This window comes from Salvia hispanica, chromosome 4 (assembly GCF_023119035.1).
Source record: "Salvia hispanica cultivar TCC Black 2014 chromosome 4, UniMelb_Shisp_WGS_1.0, whole genome shotgun sequence".
Lineage (NCBI taxonomy): Eukaryota > Viridiplantae > Streptophyta > Magnoliopsida > Lamiales > Lamiaceae > Salvia > Salvia hispanica.
The window spans coordinates 28,148,288-28,161,548 of record NC_062968.1 but is presented as its reverse complement, the minus strand read 5'-3'; the positions used below and the strand labels follow the sequence as shown (position 1 = coordinate 28,161,548).

General features: G+C 35.6%; 2 protein-coding genes across 6 annotated transcripts; both read right to left on the bottom strand.

The window, feature by feature from the left end:
- Positions 1-4,423: 4,423 nt before the first annotated feature.
- On the bottom strand, positions 4,424-8,977 carry LOC125223488 (probable protein phosphatase 2C 12). 5 transcript variants are annotated; one of them, XR_007176720.1, is made up of 11 exons: positions 8,702-8,976; positions 7,995-8,365; positions 7,240-7,411; positions 6,535-6,688; positions 6,385-6,448; positions 6,203-6,310; positions 5,910-6,035; positions 5,585-5,823; positions 5,253-5,455; positions 4,883-5,160; positions 4,424-4,657 (listed from the first exon to the last, which is right to left on the bottom strand). XR_007176720.1 is itself a non-coding variant. In XM_048126662.1 (11 exons), exons 2-11 carry the CDS (start codon positions 8,193-8,195, stop codon positions 4,616-4,618), a joined length of 1,374 nt encoding a protein of 457 aa, XP_047982619.1. In that variant the 5' UTR covers positions 8,196-8,365; positions 8,702-8,977; the 3' UTR covers positions 4,424-4,615. The 5 variants fall into 5 exon arrangements, 4 of the variants coding, with proteins under 4 accessions (XP_047982619.1, XP_047982620.1, XP_047982618.1 ...); XM_048126662.1 differs by having other exon boundaries at positions 4,883-4,947; positions 8,702-8,977; XM_048126664.1 differs by lacking the exon at positions 4,424-4,657 and having other exon boundaries at positions 4,870-4,947; positions 5,154-5,160; positions 8,702-8,977.
- Positions 8,978-11,587: 2,610 nt separating this feature from the next.
- LOC125224394 (B3 domain-containing protein At5g42700-like) lies at positions 11,588-12,922 on the bottom strand. Its single transcript, XM_048127791.1, has 6 exons — positions 12,744-12,922; positions 12,554-12,649; positions 12,434-12,468; positions 12,185-12,350; positions 11,916-12,122; positions 11,588-11,841 (listed from the first exon to the last, which is right to left on the bottom strand). Exons 1-6 carry the CDS (start codon positions 12,876-12,878, stop codon positions 11,788-11,790), a joined length of 693 nt encoding a protein of 230 aa, XP_047983748.1. The 5' UTR covers positions 12,879-12,922; the 3' UTR covers positions 11,588-11,787.
- Between the last annotated feature and the right edge of the window lie 339 nt (positions 12,923-13,261).

Here is a 13,261-nt window from a genome sequence, read left to right as displayed (position 1 = left end):
TTGAAATGTATTGTAGAACTCTATAGTGAAATAGTGTCAAACTTCTCATTTTACTCTTGTCGTCAGTGGAGATTTTGTATGACACATAAATTGCTTACTTTCTTGACGTGTGAGATTCACTGCATGCGAACAATTTTCCAAAAGTATCATACATTTGACATAAAATTTGATTAAATATATAGGGTAATCATGATTTACTGTAAAGTACAGTAAATCAACCTAGAGTTGTGGAGATGTGTTGATGGTGAATTTGAAAACTTAGGAAGAAATCATTGATTTGATTTCAACTTTGATGTGGGTTACACTTTTACTTATTTTTGCTAGATGACAAATTACTTTGGAAATTGAGCATAATGTATTGCATTGCTGCAACATCTATAGAAAACTAGCTGTGAAGAAATTTTGTGGTTAATTTAAAACTATTTGTAGTGAATGAAGAGAGTATAATAGTTTTGACAGGTCAAGATTAGTCAATGTCTATATTGCGATTAAATTCATGAAATATTCATATATCTTATCTTTTTAGCATTAATCTCTATTCCATTCTTGCGCATCTATTGTTGGGATAATTTATTGGCAATTTCGAATCTTCTACTTGAAATTGGTACTTTCTCGTATCATATTTTATCATAACTTATACTCCCTTCGTTCCTGAAAAGTTTAAATATTTAATTGGGTACCGATTTTAATGCATAATTGATAAAGTAAAAGAGAGGTAAAAAGATAATAGTGAAAATAGTAGTCATAGTGAAGAGTGTGATCATATTACTAGTAGTGTAGTTAGATTTACAAATTTAGAAAGTTCATAATTTTCAGGAAAAATTATAAAAGAAATAGTTATAACTTTGGAATCATGACTATAAAAATACTTTTTTATGAAATATATGTTGGTAATTAAGGTCATTTCATGAGATGAGCAAAATTACTGAAATAGGGTTTAGGCTACATCAATACAACAATGATTACATTTTTCTTCCCATTTGGTGTTACGACACATCATTGTCTGATTACTGACAACCATGTAACTATATATCCTCTTTTTTTCACCTGTCATTTAATTGCAACGAACAAAGGAGTACAATTTGGATAAAGAGTGTATGGAATTCCTATCAATCGAATCTAGATATTTTATTGTAGCAATATCTGTTCCCCGGAACCAATTGCGCTAAGTCCCTACGAGAATCTAGATATTTTATTCATTAGAGGAAACAAGACTAGCCACATGATATACTTCTATTGATGAATTGAGTTTGATTACCATAACATCTTGTGATGGAGATGGAGTACCAAATTGCTGATAAACACGGAAGTTTAGTCATATTCTTGTTCTATAATTCCAAAAATTAGTCGAAAAAATTTATGAAGTTTTAATTTGTTTCTGATTATACTATAATGAACTATTTTTTATGAAATTATATCTTATATTGGAGTCGGGATATCATACGCAAACAGCACAAGTGCACAACCAATGAGTTAAGCGATGTCATCTATTCATACAGAAAACGGCAGTTAGGTTAAAAAGCTTCAACATTAATCTATTGCATATAATTATCAGATTTTTTTATCATCAAATGTTTGAAAATAAATTCAAAATTCAAGATTTTTCTATCTGATTTTTAAAATTTTGAGACATGCCAAAATTTAACCAAACTTCCTGATTTATCCACCGTATAATAAAATACTTACTAATCTTGTGGATCAAGTTGTCACTAGTTTGCGGAGAAGACGGTGAATTAACAACTCTCTGATGATTACAAATCATACACTAATAATTATGTCATCAAAATCTTCCTAAATAATGCAAAAAGGAAGTTTCTTACTTGCTAGTAGGGATGTCAATTGGGCTAACCTGCTCGGGTTCAGACCAGGCTATTTGGATGCGGGTTATTCGGGCTATGGATTTTTCGGGTTATAAATTTTTGGCTCTAACCCTAACTCTTCGGGTTTCGAGCTAACCCACGGGCTATTCGGATCACAAGTGATCTTATTTGTTTCTTTCTATCCAATTCAATATTTTAACTTATAAAAAAAATAGATTGTCATATAGTGAAGTATTATCAAAGTGATCAAGAGAAGGAAAATAATAGCTATTGAAAATTGAAACAAAATACATAAACATATCGCTCAATTAGTAGCACGTGTGATCTGAATACAATTAAATGGCAATTAAATGGAAATCATGCATTTCAAAAGGAGTTAAATAACGTTCTTAATTGTATACCAAAAAATAAATTCTAAGAAGTTAAAAAAGATAGTATGGATAATAGTACGTCAAAAAATAAATTCTATAGTGTTTAATGTGATTACATGAGTACATATTATGATATTAATATACTCTATATTTCATATAACCCTAACTTTTAATTTGAAAAAGAAGACATTATTACCATATATAGTTCATATGCCATAATATATTTCTTATATATAAGTATATAAACCCAAAATTTGATAATATTTTTTAAATGCTCAACCCATGGGCTAACCCGCAACCCACCTGGGTCAGCCCGCATAACCCACCGACCCAAATGGGTCAGCCCATGTAGCCCGGTTATGAATTTGGGTTACAATTTTTCGGTCCTAACCCTATGATTTTACCAGGTTATTTGGGTCGACCCGCGGGTTTCGGGCTAAATTGACATTCCTACTTGCTAGCTTAGTAGCTTATACATTCCCCCTACTTCAAAAGATTTTTTTCATCTATTGTGCTAGTAGGAAACGGACCAAGTAACACATGTTTCTTTTCTTAATTATTTAACTATTTTAAATAAAAACTTTCTACTCTTAATTAAAGCTACGGACCGATCTAATTCATTGGTCTTTCATACATAAAAATACATAATGAAAGACTGAAAGTTGATTATGGTCATTATATATTTGATTATGTGATTCTTCTGAAATTATTTTAATACTAGAAAAATGGTAGGTATTTAATTTGAAATTGAACGAAACAAATGCAAAAAGGTACTCCCTCTGTCCCATTAGAAATGAAACGTTTGCTTTTTCACACATGTTTTAAAAAAATAATAATAAATAGTTAAAGTGGAGAAAAAATAAAGTGAAAAAGAGAATAATAGAAAGGGGACTCTCCTCTACATTATTCTCTCTCTTACTTTATTTTTTCACTACTTTAGTTATTTATTATAAATTTTCCAAAATAAGTGCGCAAAAGCAAACGTTGCATATTTATTATAGTCTCGTGAAGAAATCATGGGAGATAAAGGTGTTTGGTGCCTGAATTTCAAGTCTCTATATACTTAGATTCGATTGGATATTGTACCAACTAATGTCCAAATGATTCCTTGTCCCGAAAAGACCACTTTGTCCCCACCATAAACATGCATGAACAACTTTCAAGTTTCAACTATGAATCTCCAAATCTCCATGCCTCTCACTCTTCAATTAATCCAAAAGCTAAAATGGTTGATGAGTCATGACCATGCGTTGAGGGCAAAATGGTCATTTCACACCTCTAATACGATAAACTCGAGTTTTACATGCATTTCGGGGTTAAAACTTGATGTATCTTGTGCAATTTTCAAGTTGTTTAGGTTTAATTCTCGTTAAGTTAGATAGTTGGCGAGTTTGTCGAGTTTTAAAGGAAAATAGATGTAAGACGGCACATCGAAGAAATGGACCATGTGCCCACCGAAAACGTTGGTTTAGGAGGCATCCCATCAAGCAGTTTGTTTCCAAGAGTTTGTTTCAAGATAACACTACTCCATTGAATTAATGTGTGCCCAAAATCATGAAAATAATTAAAGAAAAGGCTTCAATCATCAATGGTCCAAATAAAACTTATCATAATTTCGACAACAATCACTCAAAAAATTCAAACCTAGTTAGGCATGGCTTCATTTTCATGGTTCCACCCGTCTGACAAGTTAAAGAGCGCACGTACAAACCTATGATGCAAAGCTCAGTTTGATTTGGGGTTCGGGCACACGTGTGAACTATGGTCCATAAGACCATCTTGTCGTCCAGAAACTTTGTTGGCGTAGTTAACGTCGACATCTCAATCATGGAGGAATTATTTGTTTTGGGTGGGCAGACTCACTCAAACAACCATTTGGTACCAATCAAAAAAGATAAGAGCAAAGGTTTCTTGTCTTATTTCACGTTGCTTGCTGCCTTGTCTTCCTATAACTCTTTCCCTTCTGTCCGAAGAGAGTTCACAACTATTTCTAGTGGCTATTGACTTGGCATGATTGTGATATCTCATGTTTGCTCTTCTCTACCATTCATTTTCAAGATTCCGGCACCGGAGCCAAACTTTTCCCCGAGCCGGCCATGGAAGACGAAACACTATTTGGACCGTTAGAGGCGATGGGGTTCGGCAACCATGAGTTGGGGATGTTAGTGAGGACCATTTGATCTTTCATTGAGGCAAAATGGCAATATGCATGAACCATTTTGTAACAAAGTGTTTTGAAAAAGAATATGTTTTATTCTTCATTTGTCACTTTCAATATCAAGTCAAAAAGTGGCAAGTGACTATGCCTTTACATTTAATGCCAATCTTGACAACAACGTCTTCTGCACCGCGACGAGAAAAGCCAGATGTCGAAAGAAAGATGCGTAAAGCACACAAAAAACTTGTGTCGGACTGTCTAACGGGTCAAAATCCGGACCCGAACTCGTATCTTGGCCCACAATAACCCTTATTTTGAAGGAAGAAAGAATATCAAACAATGTTACATCAAGAAATAATGTTGTCCAAGACAAGTAAAAAACCTAACAAACTCTAGTGAAATATTACAATGGTGATAGTTTTTTCACTTGTTAGCTCCGAGGGGAAAGAGTGTGTTTGAGTAATTAATGAACTGGATCAACAAATAAGTTATCTCTGGTCTAGTCTACGGCGATTGTACACAAGGAGACTTACTCGTTTCAGGCAGGGTCGAAGAGAAGTTATCCGTTGCTCATCAAGCGCTGGTAGAACTTCTTCATCTTCAATTCCAAACCCGAAAAAAAAGTAAAAAACAGGTCGTCATCTTAGCTATTCACAACAGGGGTTCCAATTACCCTTACTAGCTTATAGCAACACAGATAGTAGAGTTGTTCTTGTCATGCAACGGGCTTCATTGTTATAGTCCGTTTGAACACTCGGTATTATGAGGGTGAACGATAACAACTAGTCACTTCCACTACTATACCTAGAACCTGGTGAAAAGGGGAAATACGAAAGAAATGAATACGTTGCAAGAACGCGAAAATTGTTTTTCGTGGAGTTGAGAAATAGAGTGAAGGTGTACCTCTGGAAGCTCTTTTCCCTTCCATGGCGTCTTTCTTCACTTGGCAGCTTGTGCAGAGGAAAGGGCCGTCCCAAGGCCGTAAATTTTTCAAATCGGTTGTTCCTGAGTGTATTGAAATGCCCTCTCCAGGTTTTATCTCCGCTTGGCAAACGGCACATACGAACAGCTTGAACATGTTGCACACCGGGTACTTCGAGTCCAACCTGTGCACCACACAATGAACGAATCAAGATCCACTAAACAGAACCCGTATACGGATCCAAGTCCTAGCGAGTGGTCGATTTGTAATTTTGGTTGTGTTTAAATCCATGTATAGATACTATACTATATACCTTTCCGATAGGAAGGCCGATCCTTCCTCAAACATTTCCTCCACCGTATCTATTTCAACGTGTTCTTCCTTTTCGGGGAGAGAAGTCGACTCCGAGGACTTCTTCCGAAACATAGACTTGATGCCTCTTTTCCCTTGCTTCTTAGGGGGTACTTTTGGTGGGTCGTGCTTCTCAGGAGGCAGTATGTCTACAACGATACATGTTGTATCATCTCGAAGCCCTTTCACCTGTACGGCTTCCTTCACCCACGAAAATTGAACACTGAGATAACCAAATAAAGGTTGTATATGAAATATGTAAGAAAAACAAAAAAAGTTATAATTACTTTGACAATCTGTGAAGCTGCAGCGTCTGGCGGCATTCCTCTGCAACACTCAAAAGCTGTTTCTGCGGATATTGCATCCCAAACACCATCGCTCGAGACAATAAGCCTTCCACCAGTTGATGATAGCTGCACGTCACAAATGAAATGAGATCAAATGACCAACAAGAACATAGAGAAATAAGTAGTATCTAGGATATTCCATTCGATTAGGTAACATGTAGTGTTTCCGTAACATAGTTTTTTCTCGTGTAATAAGGTTGTCACAGGAAATATATATTATGAAGCAAACAGACCTTGACTTGCTTCACATGAGGTACAGGAACAATGTACTCCCCAACATCCATATCGCCAATGGATCGTGAAAGACACAAGCCACCGGGCCAACATCTCAACGGACCAATCTGCATAGCACCAAAGCATCCATTAAAAATCTATATCTCGACTTAATAGAAAAGTAAGCCTAAAGTGTAGGTACCTCTGTGCCGCCTCCAGTATTGAGGCGTCCAACTTCACCGCCACTTGCAGTTATCCGATCCCTCCTGTTCCATAAATAATCAGAGAACTGGATTTTATAGTAAAAACACCAAGGAAATTGCAAATTGGCTAATAATGGTAAAGTGCATACTCTTCTTCACTGCATTCAAGTCTATGATCTGCCGAGAGATAATATATCGCCCCTTCAGCTGATTCAAGCACACCACGAGAATCACCAACTGAAGCAACAGTTAAGACCCATCCCTCAATTATTACAAAGGTTACCGTTGTTCCTGAAGTTTGGGCTGAGAAACAAAAGGCACGAATTAGCATCCATTTGCAGAAAAAGGGAGAGCGAGAATGTATCAAAACATTATGCCATATGCATACGATAATATTCAAAGCAGACAAGTTTTTCGAAGTCCTAATGACCCAAGTCATTTACTATATAATCTATGAAGCATATTTTTTCCATATGCAAACTGAAAGACTATAATATATGTAGCAGATTTTTCCATATGAAAGCTGAAAGAAATGCAGATTTGCGATTGAACAATAAAGATTCTCGACTTGCACTTGAACGATAAAGATTCTCGATTCGCACTTGAACTATAAAGATTCTCCATTTAAAGCTGGATCTTTTACTATTTCACATTAATATATGGATACACATAGTTAATATTTATAACAGTTCTTCAAAAGCTTCCAATTACTGAATTTCAAAATCCAAAACCTTTTCCATTTTTAATGGATCCAGCTCAACTTCTAATGTGTCCGATGCAAATTAATGTTCCGCCAATCAATTCTACAACTAAATCTTACTCTGTCGGATTGCGTGCTAGAAAAACATTTATACCTCTTTCCTGGAAATCTTTGTCCGTTTTGACAAACCCTGCAACTAAAGCCCTGGGTAAAGCCGCCACCCACTCTTCACTGTTAAGATCTTGTGGAATAGCATTCAAAACATTATTCAAGAGATTCTCCTTCGAATAGATTGCAGCTGCAGATCCATTATGACCATCAAATAACTACAAACAAGAATTTGGAAAAAATATTAATACTGGTGAGAATTTGAAAAAAAGACTATAACTACCAATTTTGGCATATGTAATAGATTTTGATAATCACTACAGAGCATGAGAGAAAAGTTTCCACCATATGCTCACTTAGCAAATATGACGTGGCAGTAAGTTAATCCTGTTATTTAATTCCGAAAACTAAAAGCACAATTTTCACATTCGAATCTCTGAACACTACTACCTTTTATGAGAAAAGTCACTCGTGAAAAGATCACGACTTTATGATATGAAGTGAAATGATGGCTATCGAAAGCAAAAAAGCTCGATAATCAGCAATTTCTTCCATAACAATGAACTCAGACTAGTGTGATCCATTTTGTTTCAATCTCAAAAGAACACTATCTTTCATCCATATCGTCCATTTTCCCGCATAAAAATCCTTAAAATAAAGAATTAAAAATGCAGCAACTAACATTTTGGACAGTCTTTTTACAAATTCCACATGAAATGATAACTCCAATTCTCCGTAACAAGAACCAACCAACAACTATATTTATGCAATAAATAGAGGCAAAGGGTAATGGCAGTATACCGCAAAAACAGAGTACGTGGTGACTCCATCGCCTAAGACTCGTTGGCATTCGGTCTTAATGAAGGTCAAGTCCTCGCCTTTCTTGCTCTGACTGGCCTGGCCGTGTGTAATCTCCGGCCTCTCGATCTTCTCATTCGCAAGCTCCCGTTTCAACAACACCGATAAAGGGACAGTCTGATGGTCACCACTCTTAGACAACATTGCTCTGCTCTCCCTTCCTAAAACCAATAAATTCCCCCTTTTCGTCCCTTCCTTTTTACCTTCACCAAATCCCAAAAATGAAATCCCTTTTCACAGAAAAACAAAACCTCCCCTTTCTCTTAATCAGTGCCAATTCCACCGGATTCAATCAACACAAATCCAAATAAATCCTACACATACAAAATTGAAAATTCCAATCAACAAACAAATCTACAATAAGAGAAACCCACAATTGCAGTGATCAAACTAAAAGGGGGATAAATCGAATTCATATCGAGAAAATGCCAAACGTTACAAACAAGATCCTCTTGCATTCCGGCAAACCCAACACAGACAGCATAAGAATCACCCACAGCTAGAGATTTTGATGAAAAGACAGCACGATGCGGATTTAAAACAGATAAATTGGTCTCCCCCATTTATTGCTAAACATATGAAGACAAAAATACAAAAACAAAAAAACACCCAGAAAAAAAATTGAAGGCACAAATGATCGATGAAAATACCGTTGTCGGGTTGCAATCATCAGGAAACGCAGATCCCGGCGTAGTTGGGTTCGAAAAAAATCGATTCTTGTGCATTCCAGTGTATCTCAGAGAGAGAAAGAGAGAGAGTTAATGGTGGGGAGGAGTGAATTGAAGGAGGTGTCCGGCAAATTGCTGCTATTTTTAGAGGGACAGAGTTGCATCAAATGTGTGTGATTTAATTGATTAAATTGGATTCAATCGGTTTGCGAATGAATTCAGGGAAAGTTTTGTTAATTTTATTTAATTTTTGACGAATGACAATTGACAATGTCTGAAATGGAAATTCTTTTGTTCGGCAAATTAGAAAGCTGGAATCTGAGCTGTCAATATAATGTATTTATTTGTTTGTTTATTTTTTTCTCCAGCTTTTACTACGCGCCTCGCCGGCGCGTGTCGTTCAAACTATTTCACTCCACGTAGACAATGCATTTCCCTGTGGAGTATTTTTTTTATTAATATAAACTTTTCCTTGCATTAGTGTTCGTTGGATTTAATTTAAATTGTTTAATAAAGATGTGATGTTTATTTAAATGTGAACGATATACGATGGATTTAATTAAATTTTTTTATTTTTTTCCTCATGCATCATAAATTATTGCTAACTTCCATTGTTATGTATATTTAGATAAATAAAATAGTAATAAAAAAGGCTAACTAATAGTGATATTTACCAAATGGAAGTTTATAAAAGAAAATACCAAGTAATAAGTAATAAAATAGCTGGATATGAGATTTCTAGACTTTTTATTGACGGTTTCAAAGAAAATTAGGCTCTTATGTTATTACATAAAGGTTTTTAATTCAATTTCGAAACCTAAAGTGATAAATGTCCTAGAAAGATTAATTAATGTGGGTCATTAGATATAACAACTATAATTAGGTATTATCTCGTGTATTTATTAGTAATATTTTGGTGGATAATTTGTTCACAAAAATCGCGCCGGCTATAAATAATGTGAGCGGAGTTAATACATATATATAAGTCATGATAATAAGATTATCCGATAATGAATAAAAAAATATTATCAAATCAGAAATTGTGTCGCAATCACGTAACAAAAGTTACAACTTTTTCTCAATTAGAATTAGTCAAATCAACAAGCTGTACATTAATCGGAATAAATTAATAAAAACAAAGAAGATAAGATTAACCATTATTGTTTTCCAAGACTTTAACATCATTTACGTAAAATAATTAACTATACATAATTATATACTCCATAGTAGTATTAAACACATAAACAATTAAGCTATCTATGAGGCGACAATGCCACATAATAATAATTACTACATTTTTTTTCATATGCATATAATTAACATAGTCATACATACAATTTATATGCATGGCTATATATCTTTTTATAGCCATATAATTAGTAATTTATTATAAAAAAAAAACGCCACTGAGCATGGGTTAATCGTCAAAGTTTAGACATCATAAGACACTTCTGAACAAAACGTCTTGGTTTCAGTCTCGTCTATATTATTTTATACGAGTACATTATACTTTATGCTACTATAACACATAAGAAAACGCATAGTCATATAGAGATTTTTGATCAAGTCAATTTGAAATATATGGTATGAAGATGTAGACTCATTAATTATAAATAAATTGAAATAAAGCAACTACATGGATGACTTGCATGAAAATCTTCACAATAACGTGTTTGCTGATCATATATTACCAAACTTTTTTAATGATAGTTGAAGAAAATACATTAATGATAAATTTATTGATTAACTATGTAAATAATTTTATGTCTTTTTATTATGTTTTTCATGATTGTTACAAGGACGGAACCAGAACGTTTAATAAGCCGCTGCTGAAGTTTTGAAAATTGTTAATAGTATTTGTGTATATTATTTTATAATAACGTTGAGATATTAGAGAGATCTATGTAGGTATGGGTCTTTTTGTCTTTTTCTTTAGGTTCTTCAGATTTCAACAAAAGTTTTTTTTGTACTACAATTTTTTAGGCCTACAATATTGGTTTAAGTGTTATATTTACGTTGAATGAGTAATTCATATACATAAACGATAACCATCGAGGGCTTATTTGAATTGATTCATAAATTTTGAACCACATCATTACATTAACATTTTAATACTATGAAGAATTTAATCATACCGAATCTCATTCTATATATGCTGTGTATGAGCAATTTAAACTTTTTATAAAAGTGGAGTAGTTTGAAATGTATAAATGGTGAGTAAAATAATTTGAATATATATATAGATAATTTAGTTGGTTGGGTGACAGCTGGGGTTTGACTCCAGTGGACGACGACTCAAACTGGATTCCCGAAATCCGCGGCGTATTCCCTTTCTAAAACCCTTCAATCGCCTCACCGGAGCGTGATCTCACGGCTCAAGTCTTCTTTTTTAATTGACTTATATCAATTACTCCTAAAAAATACTCGTTCATACTTGGGCTCGTTTCCCTTGCTTGGTTGGATAGCCCAAGACATGATAGTGTAGGAGGTTCGACTGCCCATTATGGTTCATGGTTGGGTTTGGCTACCTACATCGTTTCATATTTTGAAGTTAAATACAGATGTTTCACTAGAGAGGGGGCGAGATTGTGCTTATCGAGGAAGCATGATTAAAGGTGAAAAGTGATTCATGATTATGGGACGTTTCTAAAGTTTCTACTGATTCATAGTTGTTTATTCTAGGATTTTAATCCTAGGGGGGTTATATCACTACTTAGAAAATTGAATTTTGTTACTGATTTTTTATCGTATTATACTTTTATATTCTATCGAAACTCAATAGCAAATGTTCCGTAATAGATAAATAGTTCCTTTTATAAACAAACTTTGTGAAACGGAGGGAGTGTTGTGTGTGAAATCGTAAATAAGTTGTTAATAAATAGACCACCTTAATACACTTCCATTAAGTTTTGCATATGGCACGACAAATATAGAGGGGACTAATGACACATACGCCACTAAATTAAAAATCTACTCCAACCTAAATAGACTCAAAATACTTCTTGAGTTGAATACCAAATTCCAACTACCAAAATACTTGAGTTTGCAAACCAATAGCTTCATATACACTATTCTCCTCCAACCTTATCATCACATTCACCATCAACTCTTGTTATAAACACCTACAAAAAAAAGCCCCACATTTCAAAAAGACTGAAAGCAAATAAGCATTTGTGACGTCAACAGAAAACAATACCTTAAAAACAGTTGGTTTGATGAGCTGAAAAACAAGAGCATCACCATCCACCAAGCTATGATCAACCGCAAACTTCTTCCACCCGCCACTTAGCCCGGTTTTCCGACACAGGTACACCACCGGCCACTCCTCTCCCTGCTCGTCCACCAGCTGAACCACGCTATCGCTTCTTGGCAGCCTCCGCCTGCAGAAATCCGTGTACAGCCCCTGCAATTTTCCGGTTAATCAATAATCGCGAAAAAGGGTAGTATTAACTTCACAATGCTGACCAGCCAAAAGCCTCCGCTGACGTGGGAGGGGAGCATTGACCTCACGAATGAGGGGTGATCGGAGCCTAGGGACGATTCGATCTCCTCGGCCTTCTTCATTGCGATGTCACGAGCTTCATCAGAGGCGTAGACGCGGTTAGAGAAGTCCCTCGTTCTGTGAGTTGTTCTGTGGTTTTTGGAAACGAAGTTAGCTAAAATAAAAAAGGGTTGCTTTTTATGTAAAAATGGAAATGAGGTTAGTGATTCAACCTTCTAGGAATCTGCACACGCTCGTAGACAGTAATCTGTGGAAGGTTTGTGAAGATTGAGAGAAGGGAAAGATGAATGAAGTGAAACAAAATGTGAAAAAAGGCATTGTTATTACTATACCTCTTTGTATTCGGGAGCTGATTTGTTGGAAAATCGAAGCGATCTTCTAACAGGAACAAGCTCTGTCCTTGCAATCCGAGGTTTAGTCTTCTTCATCTGAATCAAAATGGCCTATTTTAGAGAGAGATACACTTATATAATATATACAGTAGCCGTGTGTGTGTGTGTGTGAGAGAGAGAGAGAGAGGACCGGAGAGGGCTTAGGAGAGGAGGCATCTTTGAAGGCTTGAGTGAGAAGAGGGAGATGGAGCTCCTCCATTCTTTTCTTGTTCTCTTCCAATCTCTGCTGCCGTACGGCCTCATACTTCGTCTTTGCCATCACCATTTTCCCTTTCCTACTAGAGAGAGAGAGAGAGAGAGTTGAACTTGGAAGAAATGCTCAGAATCTGGTTCAAATATTGGTGGCAAAAATGACCGTTGGAGTCCCACTTATGAGTTATAGCTGCACAGTTGTTGCGGTAATAAATTTATCGATTTTACCAATTTACCAATGTGTTTAGATTATTTATTTGATTTATTTCGAAATACATTAGGGCATCCGCATTGCATCTCGATGCGGGCTCTATCTCGTCTCGAAGAGACGAGACCGCATCGAGACGGCGATGCAGCCTCCATCTCGTCTCGACGAGACGGGACATCTCGTCCCGTGTCTCCTTCCGAAGAGGCCGGCCTCGAGACGTCTCGCCACGCGCCTTGGCGATGTGGCGA

Excerpts from the sequence above, each read along its gene's own strand:
- LOC125223488 (XM_048126661.1), bottom strand. The coding sequence starts at position 8,195 with ATGTTGTCTAAGAGTGGTGACCATCAGACTGTCCCTTTATCGGTGTTG. Across the intron at positions 6,689-7,239 it reads CAAAGATTTCCAGGAAAGAG|CCCAAACTTCAGGAACAACG; the intron begins GTATAAATGTTT and ends TTTGTTTCTCAG. Across the intron at positions 5,456-5,584 it reads TCGGCCTTCCTATCGGAAAG|GTTGGACTCGAAGTACCCGG; the intron begins GTATATAGTATA and ends TGTGGTGCACAG.
- LOC125224394 (XM_048127791.1), bottom strand. The coding sequence starts at position 12,878 with ATGGTGATGGCAAAGACGAAGTATGAGGCCGTACGGCAGCAGAGATTG. Across the intron at positions 12,650-12,743 it reads CCTCTCCTAAGCCCTCTCCG|ATGAAGAAGACTAAACCTCG; the intron begins GTCCTCTCTCTC and ends ATTTTGATTCAG. Across the intron at positions 12,351-12,433 it reads CGTGTGCAGATTCCTAGAAG|AACAACTCACAGAACGAGGG; the intron begins GTTGAATCACTA and ends CAAAAACCACAG.